This window comes from Ovis aries, chromosome 20 (genome assembly GCF_016772045.2).
Source record: "Ovis aries strain OAR_USU_Benz2616 breed Rambouillet chromosome 20, ARS-UI_Ramb_v3.0, whole genome shotgun sequence".
In the NCBI taxonomy this organism is placed as follows: Eukaryota; Metazoa; Chordata; class Mammalia; order Artiodactyla; family Bovidae; genus Ovis; species Ovis aries.
The window spans coordinates 18,786,645-18,809,518 of NC_056073.1; the positions used below are offsets into that span (position 1 = coordinate 18,786,645).

General features: G+C 44.7%; 1 protein-coding gene across 9 annotated transcripts in view; it reads left to right on the forward strand.

The window, feature by feature from the left end:
- RUNX2 (RUNX family transcription factor 2) overlaps positions 1–22,874 on the forward strand; it is a 344,141-nt gene that overhangs the window by 220,341 nt on the left and 100,926 nt on the right. For 3 of the 9 annotated variants that reach the window (XM_060403664.1, XM_060403659.1, XM_060403662.1), the window contains 2 exons: positions 1,981–2,046; positions 3,794–8,127. The exons of 4 other annotated variants lie outside the window; for them this stretch is intronic. In XM_060403664.1, the coding sequence (XP_060259647.1) occupies positions 1,981–2,046; positions 3,794–4,272 (545 nt within the window). In that variant the 3' untranslated portion in view covers positions 4,273–8,127. Of the gene's footprint in view, positions 1–1,980; positions 2,047–3,793; positions 8,128–22,874 lie in introns of those variants that run through there. 2 more of the 9 variants (XM_060403661.1, XM_060403663.1) reach the window with 1 other exon arrangement.

The following is a 22,874-nucleotide window of genomic DNA, read 5'->3' on the forward strand; positions in this document are numbered from 1 at the left end:
AAATTTTGTTGAAACAGTTTTTTTGTTTGCCTGAAAACTCACCCAAGTGTTGCGTGCTGCTGCTGCTGCTGCTGCTGCTGCTGCTAAGTCGCTTCAGTCGTGCTAGTCCGTATCATATTCGTGTTTACCGTACAGCATCCGCTTGTTTCCAGACTGAGTAAAGCCAGCCTGTTGGGAAGATGTACCATGTTTATCTTGGGCTTCAAGTAACTCCTGGCAGTACTGGATTTATTTAATCTGTAGGTTGTGATCTGGAGTTTTAAACGGGCTCTGGGGAGCTTCAGGCTACAAGGCAGATCACTGGGGCAGTTACTGAGCTTTGGCTTTATGTTTCTAAAATTAGATTGGGGTAAGAGTACTTCCAGAACTCTCCAGGTGTTCGTCCTTATCCTTTTAATAAATAGATACTACATTTTCTTTAGTTGATATAATATCTAGGTCTGTAAATGGTTTGTAGTTGTATGTATTGTGGTTGGTGATGTGGGCATGAGTAGTTTAGGACACAAAGATCAGAACAACCTGAGAAGATGATCTAAAAGAAAAACAGTTCTTGTACAGAAAAGAGATTAGACATATAGAAAGAAAATTTAGTTATAGCATTTGTTTCTGTAATAATTATTATAAAAAATAATTGACAGTTAGGAAGGAGTTTAAGTTCTTTCTTTTTAAGTTGAGGATTCTTTCAGTCTCCCCACCACTGATTATTATATCAGAGATCTCACGTGAGACTGCAGCAAGTTGTTAAAATTTCTTCCTACAGAATGCATTGCAGTGTGACACAAAATAACTAAGCAAGTTCTAGGGAATCATCTTTTTTTAAGTTATAAAAATGGCCGTATAATCCCTTTAAAGTCCACATCAGCTCTCTTTGCTCAGAAGGAGTTAAATCCTCAAGACCTGACAGTCTTAAGTGACTGGAAGCCATTGGTGAAAATTCTATAAACCTAGCGGAAACCTGTTGCATTGTGTTCTATAAACCACAACCAGAGCTCATTAATTGAAAAATGAATGTCAATTTGCATTAGCCGGCATCTCTAAACCCAAAAGGTACAGTGATCCCGGCATGTGATGGATAATAAAAACATCAGCCAAACGTATCAGGTAAAATCGAGAAGTTGGGGGTAAGGGGCGGAGAGATAAATTCAAAGCCACGTTGGAGTTTACTGGCAGGGTCCCACATAAAGGGTTTTAATAGGGCTTCTGCATTAAAATAAGGGAAACCACATGGAATTTTAATTATAAGGACAGGATATTTTAAGTATAAATACTCACAAGAAGCATTTTTTACATCGATGAGCCTATTTGTGTGAGCTCTGTGCTTCTGTGGAGCAAACGCTGCTGTTTTAAGTGTGACTTCTTTCCTTTTGAAATTGCTCACGTTATTCTGGTTTCTCTCACACGAGCTGAGTGTTGAACTTAATGCGTACAGAAGTGGCCTGCCTACACTTATTAACTCTCCCGACTCAAGTTCACCTAGATGCTCTGCGATGAAAATGGGGCTGGCCGAGAGCATCTGTGGTCTCCATGCCGGGCCTGTATCGTGTCAGGCACTACAGAAGCCCGGGGCAGAGAGATGGCAGGTCTCGTCTGCACTACCGTGGGCAATTCTGTCCTCGTCCCTCCTTGCACCTTTTCACACTTGAACTTGTCAGCATTTCGTACTTGGGAGGGGTTAGGGAGAGGCCAGTGGAGGATGGAAGAATTTATCAAAAGCAGAGAGCAACTGCCCAGACTGTGCGAGTTTTGGTTTGTCATCTTGAAAGTGTTTGCTTCCGGTATTAGAAGCTAGCTGCTCACCAGCTTTTCCCCCTCTGCTTATGGGGCCTGTGGATTCCGGGAAGGTTTACTGTGAGGGGTGGGAACTTCCCAGCCTCCCCTCCCCCTCCCCCAAGGCAGTGGCTTCTCCTGCTGTCTTGGGATTCACGGTGATAGAATGGTAGAACCAGAAGGGAACTTAGAGCTCATCCCCTCATTTTACAGATGATGACACTGCCACCTCTGACTTCTGCCTCTGGCCTTCCACTCTCAGTAAGAAGAGCCAGGCAGGTGAGACTTTTCACAATTGCTGGGTTGGGCTGGGTGGGGTTGTCTGGCTGAGACTGCCCGATGAGTGAGAAACACTTTTGTTAACGACATATTGCTTTGAAGTAAACACTTTTAGTTATCAGTGCCCACTAAGGCACTTAACCTGAGCATTTTACAAAGAACACAAGGCAGTGTGTATTTTAACAGAAATGAACAACTCTCAATCAGCACCTTGAAAGAAGAGGATTGGGATACTTCCTTTAGGATCCAAGAACGGGGGCTAAATAAAAAGGAAGCTGAGGAAGTACCTGCTCACTAAGGCCTTCAAGAATTACCAAGTGAGACTTCACTGGTGGTCCAGTGGTTAAGGTGGCCCACTCAGCCTTCTAGTGCAGGGGACAGAGGTTCGATCCCTGATGGGGGAACTAAGAATCCCACATGCCACGCATGGTGTGGCCAAAAATTTTAAAAGAATACTGAGTGTTTTCCCTTATAGATAAAAGTGGTAGGAAAAGCAAATACATGAGAGCCAAAGGATTGGAAGAGTTCAGGTGTGAACAAAATCTTTAAGAACACTGGTATTATCGAAGGCTGGTCACAATTCTGTCAGTGTTAGGAATTCATAACCCAGTCTTTAAAGATCACAACTATAAGTTTTTGGCATTTCCGAAAACTAATTTCCACATGAAGTGGTTTCTAACCGTGGTTTCATAAGTTGAGTGCCAGAAATACCTATTAAGAAGGCATCCTGTTAGTTTTAGAAGTTAAAGGACCTCATGTTTTAGGGGAAAACTGTCTTTGCTTCAGGTTCCCAGTTCAAACTGGCCTGCAGCTAATTCTGTAGGAGGTGGTATACGGGCCCAGTAGGTGGATGGTGAGATGCCCTCCTGTTCTTTCTCCTTTCCAGGGAGCTTTTCCCCAAAGCTGCTGTTGGCATGTGGCCTTAATCAGGTCTTGCTTCTCCCGTCAAGACTTGAAGTGCAGTGATTGCTAGGTGCCAGCCACTTTCAATCCTGCTAGCTTAGGACCCTCAGCAGTTTCTAAGGGTCAGACTCTTCCTATATGACCCCAGGTACATAAGCTAGTTCTAGAAAACATTGAAATCTAGTTTGATTTTCTTTTTGAAATCAGTTACTAAGATGAGGAAAAAAATACATAAACTGATGACGAAGATGAGGATTTTACATTATTTTACAAGTTCAAGTGATAGGCCCGTTAGGGAATCTTTTTTATAGTCCTTCATTGATGAAAGGACCCTACTAAGAGTATCAATACCAAAACGGATCATTTTGGAATTTCTTTATTATTGGGTGAGAAAAAGAAATGTGTCAGACTTAGTATAAAGGTCACTTCCAAATATCTGAGGTGCCACAAGAAACAGAAAGGGAGGAGAAAAAAAAAATCAATGAGGATTCAGTCTTAAAGTCTGGTGAGTGAAATCTCATGAAGTATGGGGTTTACATGCACAACTTAGCACGTATTTGGGTTTTTTAAAGCCCTTTGGGATTCTCTGGGGCGGTGGGGGGTGGGGTGTGTGTGAAGTACTTGAGGCTAAAAGACTGTACAATGAAAAAAGAAAAAAAAAAAAAAAAAACCAAAAGACTGTGTAGTGACTGGTGCATTTGAAAGTCTGTTTGTGGCTTGCTGTTCCATTGGGGAAAAGCTAAAGTTTTCTTTTTTTTTTTTCCTTGTTAAAAAAAAAATTCTTTCATGATTTTAACTGATATTTACAGATGTTTCCCCCCCCATCTTCTGTTGTAATTTTTAGGTGCTTCAGAACTGGGCCCTTTTTCAGACCCCAGGCAGTTCCCAAGCATTTCATCCCTCACTGAGAGCCGCTTCTCCAACCCACGAATGCACTATCCAGCCACCTTTACTTACACCCCGCCAGTCACCTCAGGCATGTCCCTCGGTATGTCCGCCACCACCCACTACCACACCTACCTGCCACCACCCTACCCCGGCTCCTCCCAAAGCCAGAGCGGACCCTTCCAGACCAGCAGCACGCCATATCTCTACTATGGCACCTCGTCAGGATCCTATCAGTTCCCCATGGTGCCCGGGGGAGATCGGTCTCCTTCCAGAATGCTACCGCCGTGCACCACCACCTCGAATGGCAGCACGCTATTAAACCCAAACCTGCCCACCCAGAACGATGGCGTTGACGCCGACGGAAGCCACAGCAGTTCCCCCACCGTTTTGAATTCTAGTGGCAGAATGGATGAATCTGTTTGGCGACCCTATTGAAACTTCCTCAGCAGTGGCCCCAGCGGTCTCGGTGGGGAGCCACATCCCCAGTGTATCGACATATACATATATAGAGAGTGCATATATATGTATATCAACTCGCTATCTACAAAGTGCCTGTTTTTTTAGAAAATTTTCTTTTCTTCTTCTTTTTTTTTTTTTTTTGGCATTCAGTCACTCTGTCACGATCTTGCAACCCTAAGAGGGTAAATCTTGTGAAGCAAAAGGCCCAAGAGACAGTCCTAACCAGGTTTCAGATCGTTTTCTATTTAAACATGTACCTTTGCAAACAAACAAAGGGAAAAAAAAAAAAAGTTATTTTTTGTTCGCTGTTGTCGTTTGGTCTCTTATCCTCAATCATCCGTTCAGATGCCTGTTCAGAGAGGTGGACTCCAAGTCCGGGAGGAAGAGCAAAGCCGCTTCCTCTCTGTGTTTTGAAACCACACGTCCTTACGGTTCACGGCGCCGCAACATGTGGACCAGTGCCCTGGGCAGACCCGCTTACAAAGCCGGTCCAGGTGCCTGCGAAGGGAAGAGAGGCAGAAAGGAATGCTTCCACTCCCCTGCCATCCATTCAGAGTAACTGTTCCAAACTTTTGCTTTCATACTTTCTGCAAGTACTCATTTGAACTGTTTGGTTCAGTTGTTTTTATTATTATTATTTTTCCTACTTTAAGAAAGTGACTTCAAAAAAATACTGATCAGGATAGATTATTTTATTTTACTTTTTCATACTTCTTTTTTCCTTTTCCCATTGAACCAAAAGGAAATCCAATCCTGAACCACCTGCCCCCTCCAACCCACTCCTTCTTTTATTCGAAACTGAAAATGGCAATACCTTATTATAGCCATAATGGTAGAGATAGTGTTTGCGTTTGGCTGTGTGTTATTTGTCTTCTTTTTTTTTTTTAAATTATGAATATGTGTAAAATCTGAGGTAACTTGCTAACGTGAATGGTCATATAACTTTAAAGATATATTTATAATTATTTAATGACATTTGGACCCTTGAAACATTTCTTAGTGTATTGATATGTTGACTTCGGTCTCTAAAAGTGCTCTTTATTAAATAACAAATTTCTTCAGTGGGCTAGAGCCATATCTGAAATATTGCTAAGCAATTTCAGTTCATCCAGGCACAATGTGATTTTTAAAAAATACTTCCATCTCCAAATATTTTAGATGTAGCTTGTTTTTGCGATGTATGAAGGAATTGATATGTTTCGTTCTTTTCAGATCTTTGATTGCCTCTAACACAGCTTTGCCTTTTTTAAAAAAATAGCAATAATTAAGAGATTTAAAAAGCAACCCTGAGTCCTTTATCACTTATGTTGCCCTTTATCAGCATAAAATGCTGGAGTGATGTGGTTTCCTAATTTCTTTGAAATAGTGATGACTCTCGTCATATTAAAAGACAAGCACAAGTGAATCCTTGAACTGCAGAATGGCGTTCTGTGGTTTCATAGTTAAAGCAAAACTCAAAATTGCCAGGCTTCACGGTAAAGACGCAGTCAGCTTAAAGCCACACACAGAGCTGAAGGATCAGTCACAATACTCAAGGTACAGGAGAGCAGAACTGTGCCAGGGAGCCTTACCCCACCCGCCTTACCCAGACAGTAAGTCAGGGGAACCCAAATCTGCCTTAGCCTGGGCCCCACTGGCAGCTCTCCACAGAATTTGCATTTAAAGGAGCAGAATTAAGTCATTGTCTTCTGAGAGCAAGGTCATCTGAAGGAGCAGGCAAGTTCCAACAGGCAGCTGAGAACACACAGGCTGTGGGGACCCATACACAGCCTCTGGTACTCGTTGTATTTCTCACCTTGGAGGGTGTCAGGAAGGCAAGGCTTGGTGGAATCTGGTGTCTACTACTGCGTGTGAACTTGAGCTGAAGCCCTCCTGTCGGAGGCACTCTGAGCTCTCCTGGTCCTTAATCCAAGCCAGGACCATGTCACGACACCACCAGGCAGATCCCCACCCACCTCCCCCACAGGTCAGGGCTCTTTCATTCAAAATCTGTGCCCGACTCCTGCCACCCTCCCCCCCGCCACCCTAAGCAGAACCTGTTAGAGATTTGCCTCCAGCCCCCAGAAGCCCCTCGCTCCCTGGTCATCCCCCAGCCCACTTCATAAACCCACCAAGCATCTCGGGACAGCTCAAGGGGCATTGGACCTGTGCTTCTCACCTGGGAATTCACCCTGACTCCCCCTAATAAAAATCAAGGGGAACACCAAACCAAACCAAACCAAGACACTTTGCCTTCTAAAGGTTGTATACCAAGTATGCCTAGATAAATAAGCCACTTTTCTATTCCTAAAGATGGAAGTAGTAATGGATACTATTTATTGTTTGTATGTGGTAGCTTGAAGCACACCACCGTCCATTTATTTTTAAGTGTAAAATATGTGTGTTTGTTTCAGCAGCACTTAAAAAAGCCAGTGTCTGGTTACACATTTCAATCTTAATTAATTGACATAAAAATGTTATCTCCAGTGCCAGCTGTACCCTATTTAATAAAAAAGGTACTATATCTGTACATTCTTGTTTAATGTTAAAAGGGCTTTTTTAAGTTTACAGTACACATACTAAGTGACTTGAGGGACGCTTTTGTGTTGAAATGTTCGTAATGGCTGCAGGCAGCAACCCAGAAACACTTTAAAAGTTTTTTTTTCTTGGGAAAAATTCAAGCACTTCTTCCTTCTCTCTTCACTCTAACCATTTCAATGGGGCAGTTTATATTTCTTAGATCAAATTTGGCCCTTTTTCAGCCTGGGGGTTAAATTTTGCTTTAAAAAAAAAAAAAAAAAGTCCTTAATTTGCACTGAGTCACGTGCATGATTTGTGATTTCAAGATTAAAACAAAGCCTTACTGCTACTATGGAGCCGTGACCTAGCCAGCAGTGTGCTTTCTTCAGGTTAAAATGACATGGTTTACAGTGTCACCAATATGGCTACTTTTTAAAGAACAAAACAACATAAAAAACCTGTTTTAGCCTGTGTCAGAGTTCCAGATTAGGTACCAAAGATTTTTAGATTTTTTGTGAAATGACATCCAGTTTAGAACTCAAAGATTCAACAGATTAGCTGTGGTTCACGCTTCAGGCCGTCTTACCCCGACCAGGACCTTTTAAAAGTGAGCAGAGAACTGCACACCATTAGGCCCCATTCATTGTGGAATCAGAGGGGAGGAGATGGGTGTGCTGGCTGAAAGAGTTCCCTCCATTCCCAGGAAAGCGACTGACTCAGAGTCTAGGGGAATATGTGAAAACACAAAGCATTAGCAAAAACAATAATTATACCTATGACATTCGAAGGAACCGTAATAAATAAATAAAAGATGACTTTTCCCCAAACCTTGAATTTGTTGTCCTTAAAAAAGATAATGCCTTTGAAACTTATTTTCTATGTGAGAAGTTTTTAGATGTTTGTTTACTTCATGTTTACAAATAACTGTTTGCCTTTTCATGCAGTACTTTGAAATATTATCAGCCAAAACCATAACGTACAGTCATTTCTTAGGTATTCTGAATAAAATTCCATTTCTTTTGGATATGCTTTACCATTCTTAGATTTCTGTGGAACAAAAATATTTGTAGCATTTTGTGTAAATACAAGCTTTCAATTTTTATTTTTTTTTCCAATCGCTGTTGCCCAAGACTTGCTTTCGTGCACGTATTGTACAAATTCTGCTTTGTGCCACAGGTCATGATTGTGGATGAGTTTACTCTTAACTTCAAAGGGACTATTTGTATTGTATGTTGCAACTGTAAATTGAATTATTTGGCATTTTTCTCATGATTGTAATATTAATTTGAAGTTTGAATTGAATTTTCAATAAAATGGCTTTTTTGGTTTTGTTATGTGTGTACACTGGGTTTTTTCTCATCTGCGGCTTCTTCTCTTGTCTGACGCCTGCTCCTGTCTACACCTGGGCACTTATTGGTCATAGGACTTGCCAGGGCTGGATGAGAGCAGAGATCCTATGTTATTGGTGACAGGAAAAGCATCTTGGTAAGCACTGGATTCTGCTTTGGACCTAGGTTTGATCCCTGGGTCGGGAAGATCCTCTGGAGAAGGGAATGGCTACCCACTCCAGTATTCTTGCCTGGAGAATCCCATGGATAGAAGAGCCTGGCAAGCTATAGTCTATAAAGTCACAGAGTTGGACACAACTGAGCGATTGACACAGAAATGGGTGGGTGAAGAATCTAGGAGTGCACTCACTTCCTTATCAGACTGTTGTCTGAAGGAGGAGTGCTCACCCCACTCTTGGGTAAAGCCCCTTATTCCAACCAGGGGACCAGTCAGGGTGGAAAGAGAGCAACCTCGATGGTTCCATGATTCTCATCTCCAGGCACATATATAGGGCCAGCAGTGAACCCTTGACTGTAATCACAAAAGCCACCCAACCATAGGAGGGCGATCTGTTTTCCTCGTCACGTCTCTTTGGGGTTCCTAAAAAGAAAGTCAACCAAAGACCAGGATGAGTAAAAATGGACCTTGGCCTGGGGAACTCTAGCCTCAGAAAAATTCTACTAGTAGTGACCTTAACTCTAGTTTGGAGACTTTTATTCTGGGCCACTGTTTATTTTTGGTAAGTCCCTCCTCTGCAAGAAGGTCGAGGGCCTGGGTTAGTGTGGTTGCTTTCTTTCTGTCCTGTGCTGTCTGTATGCCTTGGCTTATCACACTTTCAGGGAGAGACAGGGAAACCTCAGTACCTACGAGCATGACCACTGGCTGGGGGCCCACGTCAAGCTATGAATTAGAGGCTGCCTTTCAGATCTGCTCGTTCTTGCCTCTTTGGCTCTGTTTTCTAAAAGAGCTTAGCAACCGCTCATTTCTAAGCCTAGGAGACATCCTAAAAGCACTTGGGGTGAGCTTAGGCCGGGGAACTTGTTTGCAGCTCTTTGAGGATGCATATTTATTTATTCTTGTAAGTTAAACATCTGTGTGACTTTAAAAGGCATTGCATGGGAGGTGGGCATGGTGGCTCTCTTGGCCATTCCAGCCTTTGTCCAGTGGCAGCAGGCTTTAGGGTGCATCACTGTCCTCCTCGGGGGTCTCAGCTTCTTGGTTTATGGAAAGGTGCTGAGCTAGACTTTGGTGCTGTTGACATTTCAGGCTGCATAATTCTTTGGCGTGTGTGCAGGGAGCTGTTCTGTGCAATGAAGGATGTTTAGCAGCATCCCTGGCTTCTACCGGCCATTTACCACGAGCAGCTACCCAGTCCTGACGGTGAAAAACGTCTCCAGACATTGTCAGATGTCCCCTGGGTGGGGCGGGGCCGGGGTGGGGTGCAAAATTGCCCTGATTGAGAACCATTGGGCCAAAGGCTCTAACTTCTTAGGCATTCTGTGCAGAACCAGTGTAAGAAGACATTGCTCATTCGAACAGAAGAATCAGGCAGGACACCTAGGGACTTCCCAGGGAGGCATGCCCATCACCCTCTCTCACCACCTCACCTGATGGCACCCTGAGGTCTGCATGTGTCAGGAGACGGCTTCTGGCTCTCCCTTCTGCACTGCCTCCCTCCTCCCCGCTTCACGGGCCGCGTAGCCCTTGATCAGCACAGCTGTGGGGCTTTGCTAGGACTGTCCAGCTTGGCTGTGTTCATTGGGCTGTCTGTTTCTCACTGGAAACGACCGGCGGAAGAAGAAAGCAATTTCTCCAGTGTTTTTGACCCTTCGTGCCCCCTGCCCCCCAAATATTGAATCATCAGACATTTCTTAGAGAGTGGGTGTTTCCTGTTAACTCAATCCCAGCCGAGACCAGCCCCATAAACACCTCAGCTCTCTGTCGCAGAGTTTATTTGGCTGGGAAATGGGTATTGCCATGTAAACAGGAAGCCCCCTGAAGTTATTATCTGCAGATGCGGTTGAAGAGCCACATGTTTATATTTATGGGATTTGAGAACAGTCTGGAAAGGCCAGAAAGGAGGTAGAGGAAGCACTCCTCGTTCACTGGGAGGGCAGGGCCCGCAGATCTTTGCAAGCTGACTTTTCAACCCCTTTGGAAGCGGGTGGTTAATTGCACTGACCCAGCCGAGAGCCAGGGTAGAAATGGAGGTACCGGCTGGTCTGATGTAAGCAAACAACCCTACCTAGATGATCAGGTTAATGGGGGTGCAATCCAGTTTCAGTGTCTGTCACAATCATTTAAAGCTAGTTTAGAGACTTGCCCTAGGAAACAAGGGTTTTGTTTTGTTTTGTTTTTTATTGGTTGTGGGGTGGTTTGTGATAAGATTGCTATTTTGTAGTCTCTGAGTTTTTCTGGGGGAAGTCAACTGACCACCTCTGTCTCAGTGAGCGCAGGCCAGCTTCCCTGTGAGACCCCAGGCAGACTCATGCATTAGCTCCTCAAGTCAGCTGAGAAGGCCTGGGAAGGATGCCTTCATGGGAAGGTCTGCACCGCCTGAGCTCTCCGGGGGTTGGTGCAGAGAATGTGGGATAGCAGGGCAGCTGGCTTCTCCCTCGCCCTGGGTGACCTGGCCACTTCTATCCCTTCTCCACCGGACCTCTGCTCTTCCTTCCTGGGCTCTCTCCTCGGGCCTGGAGACGATGCTGAAGGAAGGCCAGGTAGTAACCAATACATGGATAGGTCCTTATTTAAATTATGAGCTCTGAGCAAAGACAAGCACCTTTTTTTGTAGTTGCCCCAGGGCTTCATTGCAGTAGCCATTCAATTGCGAGGCTTTGAAAATTAAATTAAAAAAAAATTCATCAAAATTTAGCCTAGGATCCACTGCAGATGTAAAGGGTAATACACTAAGTGGGGTGTGTGTCTGTGTGTATTTGTGTGTGTGTGTGTGTGTATATGATGGGTACATGCACGCCTGAAGGGAGGGAGAGGGAAGGAGAAGGGGGAAGGGATGGAAAGAGGTGCCAGAGCAATCTCTCAGGGAAAGATGAGGCTCGGTGCACACACAGATGCCCCTTGACACAGCATTTATTTGCCTCAGATGTTCTTGCTCCTGCAAACTCTGCAAAAAAAAAAAAAAAAAAAAAAAGGCACACCTTCCTCCCGCAAGCAATTATTCTTCCTCAAATAGGTTATTTAGAAGGGACCGGGGACACCGGCCGCCTCCCTGAGATGTGAGAAGCACAGTGATGTGGACGACTAAGAAGGGCTATTATTCATTTTTGTAAAGCATTTTTATTCACAAGCGTTCCATGATTCAGCCGGCCCTGCTGTCCTGACAGACATGCTCAACCAGTTGGAAAGCAGAAAGATCAAATTTCTAGAAACCCACTGAACGTTTACTAAAACTTACCGTATTTATTTATTTTTTTTTACGATCTTGTTGCGATGATGTCTGACCACTCGGTGGGGTTTTCTGAAAAACCTACTTTATGTCTTAGCATCACAAAGCTAGCTCACTTCGTGATTGCCATGCTTTGTTCCCAGTTCTGTGTCACTCCACAGCCAATAGGAAGGGAGGAATACCGCCCCTGCCCCCCTGCACCCGCCCCCACCCCGAGATACCATCCTTATGGAGAAACCAAGACCATCTAGCAGAATGCTAGAAAAAAATGGGGGCTGGGGAGGGCCAGGGACAAGCTAAAGAACTTCCACACAAGCCCCTCAAGAACTAGTTTTGTCTTCACCACGCAGAAGAGGTCAGAACACACAGTTGCAGCCAGGTCTCCTGTGGCCCTGTTCTCCTACTGCCTTACGGCATTTCTCTCTGAGAAGCCAAAGTCCCAGAGGTAAACCAGTGCAGGGAGGAAGATGGAGTGGGATCCACGGAGTCAGGAGATATAGGACACAGTGGCAGAGCCGGAGCAGGGTTTTGAGAGATGAGGGTACCAGCAACTCCCAAAACACAATCAGAGGATGCTTTGGTGTAAAAAGTGCAAATGTATTATTTAAAAATAGCAAAAGGCCGACACACAAAACCATGTGATGTGTGTAATCATGAGAGCCTTGATACGATGGCTTTATGATTTAAATCTCCTTGGGCATTTTCCTTCTTAAATTAGATCATTATTTAATAACTGCTTCCATCTTTGACAGTGCAGCAACTCTAGCCAGTTTCACTTTCTGTTTCTCTGTGAGTTTCTCTCTATTCTTCTGCCCTAAAACGAGAGGAACCTTTTGTGGGACTTGTGATAAGACTCCAGTAATGTCTTGACCCCATTCTCTTTTTCCTTCACAGTCATTTAATTTTGAAATCTTGAACATCACAATGACCTTTCTCCTTTTTAGCCATGTGCCCAGAGAGTCTTTCTGGGTGTGGCTATGTGGGTGCAGAAAATCCAACTTCTTATCAAGATCTTATTAGTGGTTCTACAGATGAGAAAGGCAGAGATTATTACTGACTGTAATTCTCTACCGCAACTTCTGGGGCACACTGGGAACTCAAACCATTTAGGAGAGACTTCTGGACTGACTTTCACTCTTCTCGAGCATCCAAGGGAGGGAAGGATCCAAGAGGGATGCAAGGCGGAACTTTAGCAAGGAGTTAAGTGGTTAATAGGAACTCAGTTTTTTTTTTTTTTTTTATTGGCTAATAAAACCTCTCAGGGTTTTTCATATTATATGGTTCCTTCAGGCTTCTAGCCCAATGCTTAAAATAAAAAGCAAAAGATGAAAACAACAACAAAAAAGCTGGAGTCTGAATACCCATGCAGCCCCAGTCTTGTTTACTTTTTCATTTCCGCAGTTGTAAAAAAAAAAAATTTTTTTCCTCTGGTAGTTCAACTTTATCACACTGAAGGAGCCGGGCAGTATTTGAACAACTCCAGCAATTCTTGCCTCCCAGTGAAAGGAAAAATTACGCTCTGTCTCTCTGTTTCGGGCAAGAGGAGACCACGATGCGGATGACAGATGCATGGGGAAATTTCAAAATGAAAGCCTGGGTTGGGGGTGGCGGGGGGGGGGGGGGGGGGAGAGCAGATATTGAACCGAAACCAGCTCTGGAATCCTGAATGCAAATATCTCTGTCCATTTCTTGCCAGTGGTGCTGTTCTCCCAAGGGAGCAGGATGTTCTTGTTTTTAATAATAGCCAGACCAGATGCTAAATTCTCCCCGGCAACATGCTGGAGAAGTGAGAAGGCAAGCAGCTGATTCCTGTTAAGATGAACACCAGGCGAATAAGCCAGAAAGTATGAGAATGCTCTGGAGGTTTTCGCTTTGTAAACCCCCGTTTGGCAGAAAGATCACAGAATCTGAGTTGAAAACACAGTGTGTCCTCCTGCCCCGGTGCCTCCTCCACTCGTGCTGCCTGCTGGGGGCCTTGCTGTCTCCTGGCCATCCTGCCCTTCCCTGAGTTCTCCAGAGCACCAGCTCCCAGGTCCCCGAGAGGGAAAAATCGGAAGCCCCGTGCCCTCCGGCTTTCACTGACTGTAAAATAAAAAAACACGAAACTCATCAACAGGAGGGATTTTTTTTTTTTTTTTACTTGCTCCTTGCCATAGAAAATAGTGAAATCCTGAACCTGAGCCAACGATTATAAAATGGCATCTTTGTTCCATCTTTTTCGCTCTCTTCTTCCCCCTGTCAGAGTCCATCAAATCTCGCAGTTCTTATTTTGTTTTGGGGTCTGCCACACATGGAAGATGCTGCTTTCTTCTTTCCCAGGGAGCTGCCAGAGCTGCTGTGGTGCTCTGCAGGGCTGGGCTGACCACAGCAGACACTGACCCGGCTGCACACTGAGGCCGGCTCTCGCCACCCAGGAGTTCTTCCCAGAGAGCAAGGGTGCCTGGTGCTCCCTTACTGTCTCTCCTTGGGGCTTTGTGCCCAAAGTCTCCAGCAGTGAGAGAAGGAATGGATGTTAGGAGCAGGTAGAGAGGTTCATACTGGTAATCAGGTCCCCAGAGTTCTCCTGGGGCTTCCCTGGTGGCTCAGTGGTAGAGAATCCGCCTGCCAATGCAGGAGATACAGGTTCAATCCCTGGCTCGGGAAGATCCCCTGGAGAAGGGAATGGCTACCCACTCCAGTATCCTTGCCGGGAGAATTCCATGGACAGAGGAGCCTGGCGGACTACAGTCCATGGAGTGGCAAAGAGTCAGACATGACTGAGCCACTGAACAACACCAACGAAGTCCTCCTTACAGCTTTTCTTCTTTGTCCCCATTGTCCTCCTAAGCCCTGGTGCTGCTAAGTCGCTTCAGTCATGTCCGACTCTGTGCGACCCCGTGGACTGCAGCCTACCAGGCTCCTCCGTCCATGGGATTTTCCAGGCAAGAGTACTGGAGTGGGTTGCCATTGCCTTCTCCTCCTAAGCCCTGGTACTTCCTTCTCCTGATTGCTGCTCCCTCCCCTGCAATGCGACAGGACACCCTAGCTACTATTTTCTCACTGTTTTCTTCCTCCATTGCTGTCTCTGCAGTTTGTTAGGCCCAGACCTCACTAGCATGACCATTCCAGGGAGAAGGCAATGGAGACAGAGGATGATTTACCTCTTTCACCTCTTGGGATGGCACTGAAGGCCATTGTTTTAATTTCCTCTTGGGGAAAAGTCATATTTGGTATTGATAACCTGTTCAAATAAGAATACTTACAAGATTTAATTTTCATCGCACACTTGACTGTGCCCTTGGCACTTGGCTGAATGTCTCATGAGACTATCTCAATCTTCCCAGCAACATAGGAAGAAGATAGTACTGTTTTTATCCCCATTTTACTGATGAGGAAACAGGTTTAGACTTGCCCAAGTGACACAGCCATTAAGACTCAAGCCTAGATCTGTATGATTCTAAAGACTGTGTCCCTAAGCTAAAATTTTAGACACACTCTCCTTTATCATCAGTGGAGAAAGTCAATGACTTAATGAGATATGAGGAAGCCTAGCAAAGTGTCTGTAGCATAATAAATATAAAACAGATGGATTCTATTAGAGTTACTCTTGTGACCCCATAGACTATAGCCCTCCAGGCTCCTCTGTCCATGGAATTTTACATGTGGGAATACTGAAGTGGGTTGCCTTTTCCTACTCCAGGGGATCTTCCTGACCCAGGGATCGAAACTACACCTTTTATGCCTCCTGTACTGGCAAGCAGATTCTGTATGGCTCAGTGGGTAAAGAATCCACCTGCAATGCAAGAGATGAGGATTTGATCCCTGGGTTGGGAAGATCCCCTGGAGTAGGACATGGCAATCCACTCCAGTAGTTTTGCCTGGATAATCCCACAGACAGAGGAGCGTGGTGGGCTACAGTCCACGGGGTTGCAAAGAGTCAGACGTGGCTGAAGCAACTGAGCATGCACAAGCGTTATTGTTATGCCTAATGACTAAATTGATTCTGTTAAAATGTGTCTATAAAGATTCCAAATAGTTTGACTCTCAATACAGCTGGAGCCCCAAGTGGAATGCTTTTTTAAAAATATTCTTTGGACATTTAAAAAATGTTGCTCTTTCAAAGTAGTCTTTTTTAGCTTATTTTATAGACTAATTTTCTACTGAACATCATGGCTAACTTTGGCAATTGGCTTATCATAGCCTCTTCCCTAGAGGAACTCAGAGACATCACTTAGCATAAAGGACAAATTTAAAATGCACGGGCACATTCAAAACAGAAATATCGACTCTGCCCCAACCTCAACCCTCAATCTGTGATCTCTTCCAAGGTCTTCCATTTAGGTGTGTTGAGTTTCATGTTGATGTTGCTGCTGAAAAAGGTATCAGTGAACCTAATTTGGCAGCATTGCACTCATTTAACAAGAGAAAGGCCCAGACCAAGAAATTCCCATCAACTTCAACTCTTGCCTTTCCAAGAGTGGCTCTGGGGTCCTTCTTGCCACCTGACAAAGGAGCAGCACCCAGGTTCCCCATTTCTGAACTAGCATCACTAAGAGGCAGAACTGATCTTGGAGGCCCGAGGTCTGAGTTGGGATACCTGATGTGTACATGGCTTTGTGTACTTGTACAGGGGCCTGGAGGAGCCTGGGAATGGAATGTCAGTGTTTTCTGCCCTAAATCATCTAAATCTCTTTAACTGAATAAGTAGGTTTCTCTCCCACTGTCTTAAAGCATTTTACAGAATATTTCCTTACATCTATTTTATATGGAATTAATACCCATTTTCCCGAAATCTCCGAGAATAGAATGACCTCTTTCCCTTTCATTCTCTGCCTTATTTTCTTTTTTCTTTCTGGAAATATTTATTGAACACCTACTATAAGCAGAGCAATATAGTGGAAGGCTCACCACCATTAAAAAGCATGTTGGCAAGCATCTCTGTTCAATTCATCCATCCCAATAAGAGATGTTTGTCATGCCATTCTCTAAGCAAATTCATGAATGTTTCAGGTTGCCGAAAACAGAGATTCAAACGTTTAAGATTCGTTTCTAGAGAGAATTTAGATAGTTTTGATTTCTGCTTACAGCCAGTTTCATTTCCCGCTTCCTAAAATACTCAAGTATTTGTAAGATACTCGACATCTATATTTAGTCATACAAGCCTTTCATTTCCACCATAATATATGGGAGAGTTGGTGTTGAAAAAGAGCTCTTCCATTTTCTCTTTCCTATTGTCACAGCCATGCAGCTGCATGAAGGGGTGGAGCAATGTATTGAAAGGGGGAAGTGGAGGGACTTCCCTCGTAGTCCAGTGGTCTGGATTCTGCACTTCCACAGCAAGGGACACCGGTTCAATCCCTGGTCAGGGAACTAAGATCCCATGTGCCCTGCAGCACAGCCAAATGAATAAATAATAATAATAAAAACAAAAGAAAGGGGAAAGCAGTAAGTGGCAAAAAAGATCTGAGTTCCAGATCCCTACTAACCAAACGTGTGACCTTGAACAAGCCACTTAACCTCTCTTGACCTTCTCCTGAAGTGTAGGCAGTGATATATTACCTTCCAGATGGTCTGCTAAGGTTCCATGCAGCAACTCTTACCTATAGATTTGGAGTGGTTTTCAGAATGGAGAAATTGTGGGGAGTTTTAAGAGGCAGCTAGAGTCTGCCTAGCATTAAGCGAGATAACGAGGTCCACTGTTCCTCACAGAATTGGCCAAAGTGGCCCTTTTGTAGAGGATTAGGAAATGAAATCCCAGAGAGGTCAAATCACTTTTGCAGAATCACGCTGTAGATGGATGAGGGGACGTCAAGGGTTGGAATCTATTTCCGAGCAGTTCTCAAGCTCATTGGCTGGAAGGGGCATTTCCTTCCTTTATTAGAGTAGCATCTTCTGCGTTATCCTTTCATTAAGCATTTGTTTACTTTTCTACTTTTTATGAACCTGTTTCCATTTGTTATTAACTTAAACTAATTTTGTTAAAAATTTCTTACACACATGTGAATTAATTTACAACATACAAATTCCATACCATACTCCAGCTGTTGTTCAGTCGCTAAGTAGTGTCCAACTCTTTGTGACCACATGGACTGCAGCATGCCACTCTCCCCTGTCCGTCACTATCCCCTAGAGATTGCTCAAATTCATGTCCATTGAGTCCGTGATCCTATCTAACCGTCTCATTCTCTGCCACCCTCTTCTTATGCCTTCAGTCTTTCCCAGCATCAGGATCTTTTCCAGCTAACCTTATTGAGAAAGACTCATTATACATGACTTCATTAAAATCATAGGTAAAGATACCAGGTCTGACCTAGTGAGAAATTTGGTGTAAGAGGATGAATGTCATTCTTTCCTGAACAAAGATGATCTGTCTGTTGGCAACATGCTTCAAACTGATTGTCCCTTAGTGGACAAGAGGTCCCCTTGTCCTCAGTACTAAAGGTAGATGTCATGACCTTGCTGTGATCCAAGGTCTTTCTATTTGCTGTTTCATGCTCTGACTATAGAGAGGAGGCCACACTCTGGATTTCATTCACATGATATCCTAGCCATCTAAAGAAGTTAGCTAATCTTGAAAAAAGACAGATATTTCATCTCAGTTTTACCTTTTATCTGCTTACTATCTGAGTTACATTACAACCAACACATATCTTCAATTTTAAAGATGTAACCAGAAAACCATGCTAGTGGTGCAAGGATGGCAGACACAGGTACCAGGTGTAGTGTTATTAGACAAAACTTGGAATGTGATTAATCATCTAATGCTTGTTCAATGATAGGCACTGCCTTATTATGTCTCGTGATTGTGAGACACAAGTGCAAAGCCATTTACAGGGCAGAAGGAAGTGGAGGGCTAAGAAGAGGGAAAATCTGTAGCTTTGCCCTATCCCTTGCTTGAGAGAACAGTTGTTATTATTTTGCTTCACAACCCCAGACTCTCATGTGGCCTGGAGGCAAGGGCCATTCATTCAATAAACACTGATTGAACACTCACTAGAAATGATGGAAATGACAGTGAATGAGACATACTCTGTGCCCTCAGAAAACTCACCATCTCCTCAGAGAGACAGAGAAGTAAGCTTGTAAGTGACAGCGCGGCACAGCAGTGCCACAGGTGAGCTGTGAACCAAGGGTTGTTGCTGTTTGGTTGCTAAGTTGTGTCCAGATCTTTGCAACCCCATGAACTGCAGCACACCAGGCCCTATTGGACTTCCCTGATATCTCAACTGGTAAAGAATCCGCCTGCAATGCAGGAGACCCTGGTTCGATTTCTGGGTTGGGAAGATCTGCTGGAGAAGGGGTAGGCTACCCACTCCAGTATTCTTGGGCTTCCCTGTGGCTCGGCTGGTAAAGAATCTGCCTGCAACGTGGGAGACCTGGGTTTGATCCCTGGGTTGGGAAGATCCCCTGGAGAAGGGAAAGTCTCCCCACTCCAGTATTCTGGTCTGGAGATTTCCATGGACTGTATAATCCTTGGGGTTGCAAAGAGTCGGACACGACTGAGCAACTTTCACTCACTAAGCTTCCCTGTCCTTCACTATCTCCCAGAGTTTGCTCAAACTCATGTCCATTGAGTCGGTGATGCCATGCAACCATCTCCTCCTCTGTCGTCCCCTTCTCAATGGTAGAGAACCAAGGGTAGAGGAACCCCATACAGGCAGCAGCCCCTGGGAGCGATAGGAAGATGACACTTGAGCTGGATCTGGAAGAATGAGTATTCAATTCCTTGCTGTTCTGGGTCTGCCGCCGAGCTTGAGTGTAAGCCCCATGTCCACCTTGCAGTGTGGTACCCGGGAGCAGGCAGGCCCCCACAGCTCTCCAGAAGGAAAAAGAGAGTGATATGGCCATCCCAGGCTTGTGGCGTTCTGTAGTGTTCCAGATCACCTACCCATAAATAAGACAGGAAAGAGGACTTCTCAGAGGCTTTAGAGTGAGGGAGTTGGGTGAGCAGAATCAGAATCTCTGTGTGATATGAGTCTCACTTCAGAAACCATGTTCAATATCAGAATAATTAAAGATCCATGTTATCAAAATATACAGCATGAAGATAAAAATGTGCCATCTTAATGTTTAACTAAAGAAACACCACTATAAGAAACGTTGAGGGATGACAGCACAAAATATCAAAATTTCAGGACAAAGTGTAGATATATTTTATCTGATTGCTCAGATAAAATTGATTGTTCAACCTCTGCTACCAAGTGGATTGAAGTCTTTTACTTTTGGGGCCATGCCAGGGCATGAAGAATTTTAGTTCCCCAACCAGTGATTGAACCTGGGCCCCCTCCATTGGAAGCACAGAGTCTTAACCACTAGACCACCAGGGAAGTCCTAGACTGGAGTCTTGATGAGAAAGTGAGAGATGATCCGGCTGAGATCTTTCAGCGTTCAGCAGAGTGACAAGTATAAAGGGTTGGGACACGTTTATGCCCTGGATGAGACCTATTCAAAGAATGTCATGCGAGTTATGCTCACGACTGACCCTATGTAAAACTTTAAAGCAGGATTTGGGGATCTTCTCTACCCACCCCTGCAGATCCCTCCTTTGGAGGCCTGCCATGCCCCTGAAGGACCCCCATGGACCCTGTGTCTCTCCGTGAGCCCACACCATTTACCCCTGCACTGTGGACCTCTTCTTTTATAAGACGAAAATGTCCCGACACTCACCTTTAAGGAGCCAATGTATTTGCATTTCAAGAAGGGTTTTTTTTGGAACCACTGAAACCTCACTTCCAAAGTCACATACCCAGCTCAAAGGGCAGAAAAGTTGCTTGGGATGGTTTTTTTGACATCTCCTGGAGCTGCTGCCTTCCTACAGGCTAATCCCTGCCTTGCCCCGTTGAAAGCCAACCCTCATTCTTCTTTCTCTCTCCCTCTTGCCTCAGAACCCTGCCCAGATGCCGTGAGGTGATAGGGGACCCGTGTTCTTAGCCACTGTGGGCTGGAGTGAAAATGAGGGAGAGAGTCCTGGTTCTACCTGAAGCTCACATCAGGGGGCCTTGCATTTTATTCCTGTCTCTGCAAGAGGCGGTTTATTGATTAATGGAACTTTATTAGACTTATTAGAGCAAATAAAACACATGCACACACACATAAATCCTTCTGTACCCCTCCCAAACCACTGGCTGGCGGAACGAGTTCTATTTCCAGCCCTGACATCTTGCCCGTCTGTCATTCTCCGTCCTGGCTGCATCAAGTTCCATTGGGTTTGAGTTTATTGGCGACACAGTGAAGTTTATGTTGTCATAGAAATTAGCCTTGATGGACAGGGATACGGCCAGGGGATCAGGAGAGCTGGGCAGCCTCGTGGTGTTGGCATGACTGAGATGTTAGGGTGCCTGGAACCTTCTCCAAGAAAAATCAAAGCTGGCTCTTTTGCAGCAGCAAACGAGAGCAACAAGACACTCCCCAGGGATGGACGCTGGGACGTGATTGTGAGCCGTCCAGCTCCCATTCCCCCCAACACTCCTGGTGCCCCCCTAGTGCCAAAAATCCTTCCCCGAGCAATGGAGGCAGGGCTGGGAGGCCTGAGGTTAATCCGCCCTTCTGCAGTTCGTGGTTAGCTTTCGTAGGCTCTTGGCTGTTTGACAAAGTTGGATAATAATTCAATATTTCTTTCTGAAATACTTGACCTTATTGTTAGTTTTTGTGACAAGGGGAATTTAAAGGAGCTGCAAAAAATACAAGTGAGTGTGGCTGAGAAAGGCCAGGGTACGCCCCTGACTAGCGCAGTTTCTTTTCCTGACGTCTATAAAATGTAGGTGAAAACAGGTCAACATTGATGTTGGCAAATGGGAAAACCAGTTCTATTGTTAGCCAACAAGCTTCAGATATAAATGTAAGTCTGGTTCAATCAAAACCACGTTTGTTTTAGACTCTAGTGATGTGCTTTCTATTAAAAAAAAAAAGCCTATTTATATAGACACACGAAATAAAATATTCTTTGACCAGAAGGGTTCTTTTCTGAGTATCACAAGGACTTGTTGGAATACAAGACTGCTTTCATTTTCTTTTTTAAAATTTGTAGGAGACACACTCCCAGTATCTTCCCTTCTCTTTATGTTGAACCAGCCAGAGCTGTTGAAGATTAAAATCATATATAAAGAAAAATTCTGCATTGCCCGATGTGGGGGCTTCTTGGAGATGGCTGGCTGGGGGCTGAGAAAGAAATTAAGTTATTAGGAGGTCAAACATACAGCCTGCCCCCCCAAGATTTGGCCTGAGTCTATCATTGCTTTTATGAGCTCCTCTCAAGAGGCTCATAAGACACGTTTGAGCTTACAAAGGAGGATCAGGAGAGAAGTTTAGCCACTTGCCAAATCCAGATCATGGAGGGTCGGTTAATTTTAGCCTACTGGGCAGCTCGCTGATTCTGCTTTCTCTCTGTCCTAGGAGCCTCTCAAGTCCTGTCCCGCAAGGAACTAGGAACAATCATATAATGTTGAATATGGGCTAGTTAGTAGAATTCTAGAAGGATTTACTTTTTTCTTGTGAGATCATTTTTTTTCCAACTTGGGGTGAAATTCACATGACATAAAATGAATCTTTCTGTAAAAAATATGTATTTATCTGGCCGTGTTGGGTCTTAGTTGCAGTGTGCAAATGTGTCATACGGGATCTTTCATTGTGATGCATGACTCTCTAGTTGTGACATGGGGAGTTCAGTAGTTGCGGTGTGGAGGCTTAGTTGCCCTTTGGCATGTGGGATCTTCCTGGACCAGGGCTCAAACCCATGTCTTTTGCATTGGCAGATGGATTCTTAACCACTGGGCCACCAGGGAAGGGCCCGAATGAACCATTTTTAAAGGGAACATTCAGGGGCGTTTAGTCCACTCTCCACATTGTAAGACTGCTGCATTCCCATCACCCCAAACAGATACCATTAAACCCGGGCCACCTCTAGGTCCACTTTTGAACACAAGCTGGTTAGCTGTGTTCTTGCACAGAGTGCTGTCTTAGAGCCTCATGATTTAAACAAGGCTTGACTGTATTTCCAGAAAGGACCCAAGAGGAGAGAGGATTTGCTGTAGGGAAGACTGGAGGCCCTGGGCAGGGCAGGGCAGGGGGAAAGCGGGCAGGAGGGATGTGGGCACAGGGGAGATTGCCTCTGTAATCACTGGGTAACCTGGAACCAGAGACGTTCTGAACTGGAGAAGGTGACCATCTGTTGGGGTAGCTGCTCCTTCTGAGGCTTATTTTTTTGTCTCCTACTGAGGTGATGAGCCCTTTAAAATTCTCAGCATTCTCACTCTCTCGCATCCCGCGTCCCATCTAGGAGGCCGTTTATTCCTTTAATTTGTGTTGGTCGGCATCCAAGTCTGGCACCAGGCAGTCCCCAGTGGAGAAGCCGGGAGGTGGTGCAGGC